This window comes from Gallus gallus, chromosome 7 (genome assembly GCF_016699485.2).
Source record: "Gallus gallus isolate bGalGal1 chromosome 7, bGalGal1.mat.broiler.GRCg7b, whole genome shotgun sequence".
Taxonomy (NCBI): Eukaryota; Metazoa; Chordata; class Aves; order Galliformes; family Phasianidae; genus Gallus; species Gallus gallus.
Window position 1 is genome coordinate 24,064,321 of NC_052538.1, and position 12,472 is coordinate 24,076,792.

Below are 12,472 nucleotides of genomic sequence, written 5' to 3' on the forward strand. Positions count from 1 at the left end.
TCTTTCTTTTTTTTTTTAGAATGTTAATTTATGCTACATCTATTATAGTTTTTGGTTCATTTTCCTATTTACATTAAGCATCAGTTGATTTCAAGACCTTTTAGGAGAGGTCGCTAAAGCTGATCTAGGCCCTGCTTCTATATGCTGCGTATCTCAGACCTCACTGAATAACTTCACAAGATGTTTTCATTTGTACTTTTGCCTGTAATGTGCTTTTTTCTTGCCTTTAATCTTTCCTATGCAATTTCAGAGACTTGCTTTCCAAAATAGAGAACAGAGCTCGTTCAAATGCCAATAGGTCCTGGGTAGAAGGATTGAGGTAGAAAAAAAAGGACTCAAATCATTTAGATTCTTAGGAGGTCAGATAATAGATTCAGATAAATTTTCAATCACTCTAGGATAGTTTGAGATTCTATCTCTTTTCTTTGATGATAACTATCTGCTCTTTTTCTAGGTTTGGAATCAGAGAAGTCCAGCCACACTGAGAGTGGAGAATGCATGGGGAAGCATTTTCTAGACAACATACTTCATCATATTCACGTTGCATTTGATTACTTGCAGGGGGAAGAATGCAGAAGGGAGAGACACTAACAATTTCCATCCTAACATATCCCCCTCCCCACCCCCAGCAATTACTATCTTTAGGTATCAAGCCGAGTGCATTATAATACTAAGTTATTGGTAATTTACTGAAATCATGTAAATTAGCCAAAATGCACAGTGAAAATTCAGCGAAAGAAAGAAAGAAAGAAAGAAAATTCTTGGCAGTAGCTTCCCATGATGTGAATAACTTCTGTGGACTGACACACTGAAAAGGCTAATTAGAGCTGTTTAGCCATTTTCTGTAGCTTCGTAATGGGCACTATTATTTGAAAGTTCTACAGCACTGTTATTGCAATTACTGCAGCACAGTTAATCTTTTGGATGTGGGATCAATGCAGCAGTTAGAGCAAGCAAGCAGACTCTTCTCCCCTAAAATAGGCCCAGTACCCAGCAGAGATGATCTCCAAGTGGTGACCAGCTTTGTTTGCGTAACTCTGTGTAGCATCAGTGCCCTTCTATAGTGTTGGTACTGCTGAGAACTATTTATAAATGAACTGGACTTTCTCCAGTTACTGCTTTGACAACCCTGGAGGGTACACCCAACCACAGCGATTCTGCTGCACCACAGCTCTGTCCACAGTCACAAAATAGTCGAGTTATTCAGATACTTCTCAAGTGTGAAAGATCTCAAAGCACATGACCTTGTGGCACTGCTCATAAGAGAGCACAACTTTAATTAATTAAACCAGATTCCTCACCATTTGATTGTAATCTTTTGATTAATCAGTGTTAAAAATACAGGTATTCAAGGGCATATATCCTCTGAAAAAAATGCTAGAAAAAGTCCTCTTCAAAATGGCTCTAAGTTAAAAATACGTATACATCTGTATACAATACATATTCATTTATATGTACATGTAATTTAAAATTCCATGGATATAATAGATAAAACTGGAGGGGAGAAGACAATGCTACGTTACTGTGCACATTTTCAAAGGAGCACGTGTGATTTAGAAGACCAAAAACTAACAAATGGCAGAAGGAATCTCTACTGAGACACCTTTAAAGACATCAACTTCTGAAAACTTGCCCATAAGATTTCATGGCATGAATTGACCAGATGAGATAAGAATATTGTCATGTAGGTACATTTAGGTGGGAATTGCTTCTATAAATATTAGTTTCCAGGTGCTACAGAGCATCTAATTTTAGAGAAAGAGATCATCTGTATAGATCCAGAATGGCAGTTTATACACTGACACGTGGTGATACCCAACATGGGTTGTACCTTTACCTCCTTCTGAGCACCTGTCCTCTACAACACCGAGCACTGGAAAGGCTTTCTGCCTGACTGACAACGTGCTGCATGCATAAAGCAATGACCGAAAATGAGGATATTTTATTTCCATTCCTAAATCTGAAACTGACCTAATGGATAACTCTAAGTGAATCATTTTACACCCATAATGCTGGTGTCTCAATCAATATGTACTGTAAGTTCTAATGATATGACCTTCTTTACAGACTGACATTGGAAACTGCCTTGGGGTTAAATGTGATTATTTATTAATTTTACTGAAGCCAATTGATTTTACAGGGAATATTTCACACCTGACTATACAAGCTGTCTACACAAGTTCATTTTCACACAAGCCCCTTTCAATACAGTCCAAACATAACCAACCCTTGTAGTTAATTTTACTTCTTTTATGTTAAATATTTAACATGAGAAGCTTAAAATACCAGGAACGTTTTTCTTATTGCTATTTCTTATTAACTACTAATTTGCAGGTATTTTGTGGATAATAGAAAAGGGAACTAACAGGTTGTCTCAGTAGTAGCTTGAAAAATACTTTAAAAAGTTAGCTTGTGTAGCACTAAAATATATACACAGACATATAGCTTCTTAACATGTGGAGTCTTAGGATTATGGCAAAGAACACTACTACTCGTATTTTGAATGAGAATGTCTGTTTCATCAGGAGACTAACATTCATGTCAGTTATCCAGTATGAACCTACCTAGGTCCGAGTATACACTGCCAATGCTCAGCAAATACCTTGAAAACGAGCCAATAAGAGAGAAGGAATTGCACTCACTTTTAATGCTACAAAGGACATTATTATTCATAGTCTAGTAACTTTATGGCAAGCATAAACCTCTTGGAGGAAGAAAGAGTAACATATCTTAACATTATTTTCGTTGGAATAATTTCAATTCCAACAAGACTAAAAAATAAGAGGATACGAGATTTTTTTAAAAATTACTGAATTTGTGACAAAATGCAGAGAATATACATGACTAAAATGACTGTCTTGACAGAAAGACACAAGTCAGACACAGAGCAACTCTTAAAAGAGACTTTCAAGACATAATCAAGGTCACCTAGTTATCACCATAATTCTTTGAGCACAGTGCTACATTTTATGGTTCAGGATTTTGGAACCTAACAGCTCACCAACCCTTTAAACTAATGTTATCTTCATTTTAGAAGTGATTAGAGAGAGGTACAGAGATGAGAAAGGCAGCACTGTCTAAATTGACTCTTGATTCCGAGTGTGCTAATTTAAGAAGTGCTGAGAATCTGCATCTCTTTCTGAACCAAAGAGGAGATCTGCGAATGGTGCAGCTGCCAAAATGCAAGACTTACTGTAAAATCTATGATCTTGCTGAGCTGTTAAAAGAGATCTCAGTGTCCTGACCCCAGCTCCTTTCCCAACCACCATCAAAGAGTTCCAAACTCCAGAACAGAGACCTCACAACTGCAGCTTGCTGTTGGTAGTATTTCATCAATAAACTGCAATTGGCTCATGTTTCTAAGGTTATTTTACACTACATTACTGTGATCTGAATGGATATTACTTTTTCATTCACTTTAAGGCTATTTCTGATTGCCCGATTGGAATAAAGAGACCAGAGTGTAACTGGGCAGTAGATTCCAAGTTTCACCTCAGCAGGGACTGACCTCTCCAACCATGAATCTACACACTGGGATATTCATATATCTAAAAATTATGAACATTGACACTTGCCTGTGAGAGCAAAGTGGCAGACGGGTCCAGGACATTTGGATACTCATTCCATTCCAACTCAAATGCTGGCCATGTTACATAACCAGGAGATAAGCTACAGCAAAGTCCATATAGAGAATAAAAGGTGTTGGTTGTTTTCTTTTTTCTTTCCCCTTTAAGCTGATGGTACTTGAGACCCCACTATTATGGAATGTGTAGTTTCGTTGTGGTCTGGGTCATTCAGTCAAATGTGCATATTCAAGCACATAGCATAAACTTTCTATTGTTCTGCCACAGGTTGGTGACTCACCAGTAAGCTTACTCATTGTTTCCAGCACTCCAGTGCCTGACATCTCTTGAATAATTCAAACATCCTCCTTTGAGAAGGATGATGTGTGGCTGGACTGAGTTTTCTGAATGCACTGTGAGAACTCAGGAGCCAGATTCATACTGAGAATATGTATGGTCTATGCCCTAAAATCTTTATATCTTTTCAGAAAGTCCCCATGCCGCATGCCTTTTAACAACTAATGGAGTTAAACCTTGTGTTCTCCACTGCAAACCTAGAAGATCTAGACATTCTCTGGCTTTAATATTCATAGGTATTGGCCATATTCCATTGCAATAATGCAATGAAGAGCAATAAACAAGGCAAGAAAAAATGCAAAAGATAAAATGATAATATATTTCTGCACCAAGTGTTGTTGTACAGTCATGGAATTTCTCATTCCCTTATCTTGGAGATCTAATGGATCTCACTGTGGAATAAATAGCAAGGAATTGCCATTGTACAGTCTTGCCAAATGGAAGTCAAAAAACATTTTAAGCCCCAACAACATGATTATTCAAAGACCAATTAGGCAAGTGTAGCATCGAATGCCAAATAAAACGACATAAACAAGACTGATAGCTATTTACATGAGCTGAATACCACAAAGCTGATAAAGTTGCAGATAGCATTCTCTCAAAAAAAGTTCACAAAAGTCTCACTATGGTAGCAAATCAAGAGTACTTACCGTTCTTGGAGAGAATCACAGCCAAATATTCATGGAAGTAGGTGTTGATGTACAGCAGAAGGCTTGGAGCGTGTGCCGTAAGAAAGCTAAATGCAATATTTTCCTTGGACGTGATGGCATCCGCATAAATGGCAGAACTTGAAGTGCTTGCATTTTTCGTGACAGGATAAGGTTCTTGGAAAATATAGGTAATAGAAGTGCCAGCTTCAAATAAAGCAGAAACCTCTGAAAGAATAGATAAACCAAAGGAACAGTTTCAGCTACTGCATTTTCAGATGTTTCAGACAGGTATGCACACAAACGGGCTGCCTCAGAAAGAGAACACTGCAAAATGCTCGACCCAGCTGACATTACCATTCCTTGATTTGGATGAGCAGAAAGCCCTTCCTCACTTACTATATGTTTGACACAGAGAAGGGCAGTATATGCAGACAGGCATATATATTCAACTACTATAGTGCTTGAATCATTGCTCTACAAAATGGAACAGCCCAAAAAGTTTGTTAGTCAAATAAATTATCACTTTTACCAACTTCTGACAGTTAATTTGTAAGGCAATATTCTCTATCTTCCCCCCACAGAAAAGACAACAACATAATTGTCCTTTCCAGTCTTCTTTTTAAGCAAAATCATCATTAAAGCAACACATTAATCCAAAGAAAGTCACTGAGGGAGAGCAGCAGCTCCAAGAGAAACACCTGTCATTAGATGCTCAGAACACAAGAACTCACAGTGTGTTTTCACTACGCACAACATAATTTGGCCACAAAATATATGCAAGTGACAACAGCTGTTTTCCAGTAAAACAGATCTACCTCTATAGCAGCTTTCCTGAACTTGATTTATTTTTGATAACTCTTCTTGTGGCCAAGTTTAGATGGGCTGAAACAGGGATCACAACAAACATAAAAAGACTCCCCCCTTTTTGTCACACCATTGCTTAGATCTCTGTAAAGAAAAGCTCTCATGACTTTCTTAAGGTGGACAAAACTGGATGAAGTTTGAAATCAAGCAAATGAAACATTCAGACATGGGCAGAGAACTGTCAGGGAAACTTTCAGCCCTATTGGTAAATGTCTGGACCAAGTTATACCCAACTGAATAGAGGAATCATAGTGTGATGCAGTTGGTAATTTAACTAGCACTATTTTAATTTCTGAGTACTGAAGTCATCAAGTGGAGGAATTCAAGTCCACTTAATGTAAACACTTAATGCTCAAGGGAAAACATATTAGAACATCCTCTCATAGTATGGCGGACAACAAGCTGATGTGGGTGAAATTGTGTTACAGACATTCAGAAACCCCTAAAGACTTCAGATCAAAGCTCTCTGCCTACCTTCCTTGCAGAAGGGCCCTTCATAGGCTGAGCTGGTGCAATCACAAGAATACCCATTATACTTCTCCACGCATTTTCCTCCATTATGGCACAGGTTACCGTAACTACTGCAGTGCCCTGGACATCCGGGTTTAACACCAGGAGTCATTTTAGCTCTTTCTTCAAGGTCAAGTTTCTGTCCGTTTAAGTGCAGAGATCGAATACATCCCAAAAAGCCCTTTTGTCTGGAAGCTGTTCCTCCTGAAACAAAGAAAAAAATCAAATGCATTCATTGAACAGTCCACAAAGTAGTCAAAGGCCTGAAGATACAAATACAGAGGTACAAACAGGAATCCATCAAACTTTAAACTATTACCTATTATGTATCAGTGCACACTGTAGCAAAAGATGGACATATGGACAGCCCAGGAAACTAAGAGTCTCTTCAAGAAAGGACTAAAGCTCTGTGTAAGTTTCTAGTTGCCATTCTTTTCTGCCTTGTCTACCACCCTGTTAGGTATTTAAAATGCAGATTCATTTGGTGAAATACTTCTTTAACATATGTCTGCATATCGTCTAATACATGAGAAATCCAAAACTCTTTTTTTTTTAATTTCTTGTCGTAGTACAAAGTATAAATAACGCCCTAATGCCAACAGCAGATGAGTTACACATGCTGATGAGTCCAGATAGCGCGGATGAATCATGTTCAACACCAGGTTTGCTGGCTGAAGGGAAATGACTTTAGAGTCAGAATTTATGCATGACTGATCAACCTGATGTTGCATGTGAATGTTTGTTGTAGACAAGAAATGTGAGTTTGGGTTACAGTTGCAATTTATTTGAACTGTTAAACACAACTGCATCTCCTCATGAAGAACAAAGATGTATGGATTTCAGCAAGAGCACGGTCTAGTCTCAACAGACTATGTTCTTATCAGCCCATTGAAATTGCTGCCAGTGAAAACAGTTTGCCTTAAGAGATGGTCTCCCACAAAGATTATAATTACTGATGATAGACTGTGAAAATATCAACATGTTTATTATTGTAGGCTTTGTTTGTCAGTTGCCAATGTTTTACTTCTGAATTCACTGAAATTTTGATTGCTACTGTGAAATCTAACTCTGGCCGAAGAGTTAAGAGCACTTGTAAGTCTGAAATGCTAGTTCTATTGGTGATGCACCAATAACTAAGTAAAAAGTATGAAAAGCTATCTTTCCAAATTCTTCTTCTACAAAAGTTTGTTCTATATCAAAATGCATGAGATAACAGATCTTTTGATGAGTCCTTGCAGAAGAGCATCTGTTCTCTCATAAATTGTTTAATTAAAACCAGACTTCTGCAAATGATGAGAATGAAATAGCAGTCTGAAAAGCAATCTCACCAAAACCCTATTGTTCTGCCATATTATTCTGACATATTTTTCTATCTGTTACGCTAATAGCAGAAATACTGGATCTGAATTAGAATAACTACATTCTAGATAGCATGTGTGAGACAGATTTACTTTCCACTAAGTTTATGGTGCCCTTCACAGTGAAACAAGTATGTTCAAAATCTTCTTTAGCCAGTTACTCTCTCCAGATGAACAAATGTTAGCTCACTTATTTTAAAGGCCCCCTGAAGACAACAAGTAGGCCTTTTGCATTTGCTGTACTGTGCACACATGACCCTTCTCTTTTGAGATTTTGTTTCAAAACCAAACACATCACACACGATTTTTAGTTATGTCCTTGTAAGAAGGAATATTATTTCTTTCTTTAAAGTTACTGGCTACTCTGTTTTCTTCTGCACAGGAAATACCCACAGATATTACAAGGATAAATGACAGTGCATTATCCAAAAGGATGTCACTCATATTAAATGCTGAGAGTGATTGTATTGGTCCACTGAAAGGAATGATTTTTGCCTGTCCCTTCAGATCAAGTCTTGTGCCAAACCGGCTTACTGCTGCACAGTTTGGTCAAGCCGACATATAGCCTGTAAATTTGTTTGGGATTTGCTCTTTGTACTGTGATTTTTTTAAATTTAACAGAAGAAATATAACCAGGTGCAAGGATATCCAGCCTGTTGCTGTGGATTAGCAGTATGAAGCAGTTAGATTCCAAATAACCTCTAAAAGAAAGTGAGAAATGGGTTTCCAACTCCTTTAGACCGCTTTAATATTTCAACTTGTTTGATTTTAAGTAATCCTCAACATACTGCAATGAAAGTTTGATTTTAAGTAATCCTCAACCTACTGCAATGAAAATTAATTTCTCCCTTTCACTTTGCATGCACACAGCTATCTCAGAAGCCTTTCACATACTCCAAGTGCACCAATGCTGGCCTTAGGCAGACTGTTTTAATTCTAAATTATTTTAACAAGAGCAGTCACAGAAAAACGCTTACTAGATAAGTACACAAGTGCCTAGAGAATTAACTACACAATAAATCAGTTAATTGTACAAACTTTGTTGAATCTACTCTTATTGTCTATGCATAACTGTTTTCTGTTAACTGAGAGAAATTATAATTTAATATACTCAGACTATATAGACTATAGCCAGACTTTTATAGGAAGTGATGGAATAAAACAAAGAATTGTGAATTTGAACCCAGTCATATTGTGTTGCTATGGGTAACAGGGAGTTAAAAAGAGAGAGATTAGATTTGTACTGTTCTATTCCGAGTCCCCTCATTTTGCTTTTAACCTCCAGGTAAGTCCAGAAAGGAAGAGCACATTTTCTATCGTTTATTTTGGATGGCATGTGTAAGAAATTGTTGCAGTAGAGTGATAGTAATGTCAGGCATTGATGATTTCTTGCATATGGTATGTGGCATGCTGACATGCTCAGCTGGAGCACATGCTTAAGTTCTGCTCCCCTATGGGGGAACACATCCCAAAAACAGATATGCAGGGAAGATGCCAGCCTGGCAAAATGCAAAATAGTCAAGAGCATTGATTTAAGTCCATATCAGAGCAATGAACAGTGTCAGGACAACCTGAATGGAGAACAGATGGTATGAAATTCTAAACCTGAATTCTACCATTTCTGTGAAAACAGAGTAGTATGAGGGTATGGATCTGAAATAGCCCTACCAATTCCTTTTATACAATACTAATGTATGCAAGAGGCCTTGGGTAAACAAAAAGCGCAACATGGGTGCATCTTTTCATGCAATGTAAAACAGGTGTGAACTTCTCTACCTGCAGTGTTGTATAAGCTCCAAAATGGAAATATCTGTGTCTGCATTAGCATGCACATAACAAGTTATGGCTACTTTGTGCAACTCAGGGCCTTTAAGTGAGAGAGGAAACTTTCTAGCAGGCAGTATTGTGAATCTAAGTTATGCAGTGTCAGTTCTGTATCAGTAAGACATGAGTAGAATTCAGAACTACACCATCAAAATGCAGTTTAAGAATATTAAACACACCAGTAGTTAGAGAGAAGTACACAAGAGGAAGTTGAAAATTGATTTTTAGCCTAGCAGTGTCCCAGGCAGGCAGAAGTTGAAGAACAAGCACAACTCAAAATTAGCATAGACACAAATCACAGTGAAATTCCTGGACTCTGCCTGTAGTCTCTGGAGATCGGAATTTCTCTGCTAGAGCAATCATGATACAGCAACACTGAACTCACTGTCCAAATACAGTTAGCATCCTTCTGAGACAACTGAAGCTCACATCCTTCAGTATTCAGGACACATCTTTGCATTAACTCACAATCAGTATTTTCTCCATACAGAAGGACTGGACCATTGTTGTGATACACAATTTTTTGATTTAGTTACTTACTTATACACACGTGGTTTATTTTTATCACTGAATCCAGTCTTTTTAAATTCCTTTTCCAAATTTAACGGAGAGAATATAATGTTCTTCCATATTTCACAAAAACTGGTAGCAAGGCAAATTAGAAACGGCATTACAATCTTCACTCGGGAAGACTGAAGTGTGAATTCAGACCTTACTAGACATAAAAGAGCAATCCTTTTATGTGCTTAGTCATTGGAAAATCTTCAGCAAATCCTAAATATCCTAAAATACCAAAGTTGGTCAATCTCAACATACCCTTTCAAGGAAAGCCAGGCCTTCTTAACTCCAATCCTTAGGAAATATTTGAAGGCCAATTAACTTGCTCAGATCTTCAGTATCACCGAATCAGAAGTAAATGAAGCACACCTCCAAGGCTGCCTACAACTGACAGCTCTTTTAAGATTTCTGGAGAAGGCTTCTGTTCAACTTCCTTGACAATAAATCACAGAAAGTGTGAAAGTTGGCTTGTTTGGCCAACTTTAAAACAAAATAAAACTACCATGAACACAAAACCCAAGGAGCAAAATCATTCAATTATACATGGTCTTAAAGATATTAGATTCTTGGGTTAGGATGAAAAATCTGAGCAAAATGAACTAAACAACTTGGTCAGAAGACAGGTAGAAACAGCTGATGAGGAATTACCTGATCCAGATTAGCAGAACTCATTTAAATTTATATTAGATGCCAGTTGCCCCCATAGTAAAATTTCACAAAAAAAACAAATTTATCTTATATGTGTGATCTACTGTATATGACTCCCTCAAAGAAGTAGAGACAAAACTGCCACACATATACTGTGTATATGCCGATGGCACTCAAGTAACGTGAAAATGACCACAGTTTGAATGCTACAGTGGATCTCCATTCAATCATCATCCTAACGCTACATGATACTAATATAGTTCCTTCACTCAAAGGATCAATAAATCCTTCCAAAAGATAAATAAACTAAATTAATTCTTGACATTGAGCTTTATTTATGAGATTTACAAAATGTATGAATTGATTCTGGAGAAGAATCAAGAAAAAAAAAAAAGAGGTTATATCTTAATGAGTAGCTAACTCCACTATAGAAACAAGGAGATTAAAGTATATTTGGAACATTTTTAAGACAGCAAAACATGTCAGTTAGATTATTAATTAAGAATGTGCATACTAATTGTGGAAACAACTTAATCACTCTCAGTATGCATAATGTTGCAGAAACAAATGTTGTGTGTTATGGGGGGGAGAGAAGAGTACTATTATGTGCTTCTGCTTCTTTCCTTTAAAAAAAAATCAATGTTGTTTATGTATTTATTTTTCAAATGTAATAAAATTCTGTTGCTGTGGTTCAGGTATTAAATAAGTTGCTTTCTATTAGAGACTGAAATGAGACCTTTAGTAGAGACAAATGACTCCACATCTGAGTATTGTTGGATTTCTGCCACCTTTCCCTGAAACACCTGGAGACAATGTTAGAATCAAAAGACTGTTCAGGTTTCCATCTCTTCTGTTTGTGCTTAGAAAAACTCAGAAGGTTACAGACATTTCTGACCTTCAGTATGGCTTTCTGTAGTGGATTTAAGGGCCAACATTCAACTCTTAAAAGCATCAGTGTTTACTGAACCTTTTGTTCAGAGTTCAGTAAATGTGTAGACAGATAACTGAATGCAGTCAAATTACTGCACAGTGAGAAGTTTTCATCCCTCAGCTGAGAAGAAGTAACTATGCCCTAGAGTTTACTGCAAATTTTTCCCTGTAAAATCAGGGAAAACAGGTTGGGATGGAAGTCACTGCTGGAAATCAACTAGTCCAATCTCTTCTTCAAAACCCAGCTACATTCATTGTTAGATCATGTTGCTCAGGGCCTTTTCCAAGAAAGTTTTGATCATTTCTGAGGATGGAGATCTCACATTCTCTTTGCTTCAGTGCTGCACTGCTCTCATTGTGAAGATCATTATTTTCCTTCCTTTGCTGCAGCCTGTGGGCTACACCTTTGTTCATACAGCCCAGCCTGTGGTCAGTCTTCACCTCTGCAAGGGCACACTGTAAAATTCACTTAACTACCAAGACCAACAGGACCATTTTTAGACAGTGGCTAACCATCCCATCAATCCCCAGCTTGTCTGGATGCAACACTTTTGCTCCAGGTACAGGGCTTTGCATTTGTCTTTGTTGATAGAAGTTTCTGCTGGCATGTTTCTCAAGTTTGTTGGGGTCCTTAACTACCCTGGATTTCCATGATGCAATTCAGTGATTATGTCACATTAAAGTCACCGTGAAGTTGGTTCAAGTAATCTGTTCATTCTGCAGAGAAGAAAGCTTCTAGGCAGAAACTGCTTTCCAGATGTGAGACAGGAAGCAGCTAACACATATTCTAATAATGACTTACGATAATACCTTCATTTTTACTCCTTTACAAAGAAGTAGACCAAAAATTTGCAAAGTTCTGCCCACACAATAAGTACTCCTAAGTTGTCTATTTGCAAACAGTATCTTGGCTAAATTTCTCTGGTGTTTCTCCGGTGTTTAGCTTTTCATCATTACTGTCTCCAGACTTTGCCTCTCACTTGAAAGCAGAAACCTTGCTCTGTGAGTCTTAATGGAAAATGAGTTGTTCAACCAAGTTTTATCGGAGAACATTTGAATCAACCGCTATGAGGGAAAGTAATTGATGTAACTGTATATACTAATTAACAAACTCTTTCCTTTTGTTAATTGCCCAGTACTGATTGCACACGTACACTATAGCAAACTCAAATAAATACCTCAAAATCTTCTTAATTCAAAGGATGTAGAT

General features: G+C 37.4%; 1 protein-coding gene and 1 long non-coding RNA gene across 15 annotated transcripts in view; one reads left to right on the plus strand and one right to left on the minus strand.

Moving 5' to 3' along the window:
• The window catches only part of LOC101751087, a 395,657-nt gene extending 383,696 nt beyond the window's left edge, over positions 1-11,961 (plus strand). For all 9 annotated transcript variants that reach the window (XR_006939824.1, XR_005861466.2, XR_006939825.1 and 6 more), the window contains one exon: positions 455-11,961. This is a non-coding gene — a long non-coding RNA (uncharacterized LOC101751087). The remainder of the gene's footprint in view (positions 1-454) is intronic.
• Positions 1-12,472, minus strand: part of CNTNAP5 (contactin associated protein 5) — a 264,296-nt gene that overhangs the window by 31,955 nt on the left and 219,869 nt on the right. For all 6 annotated transcript variants that reach the window (XM_015289821.4, XM_046943625.1, NM_001048079.2 and 3 more), the window contains exons 18-19: positions 5,909-6,148; positions 4,571-4,795 (exon numbers count right to left, since the gene is read on the minus strand). In XM_015289821.4, coding sequence (XP_015145307.1) covers positions 4,571-4,795; positions 5,909-6,148 — 465 coding nt within the window. The remainder of the gene's footprint in view (positions 1-4,570; positions 4,796-5,908; positions 6,149-12,472) is intronic.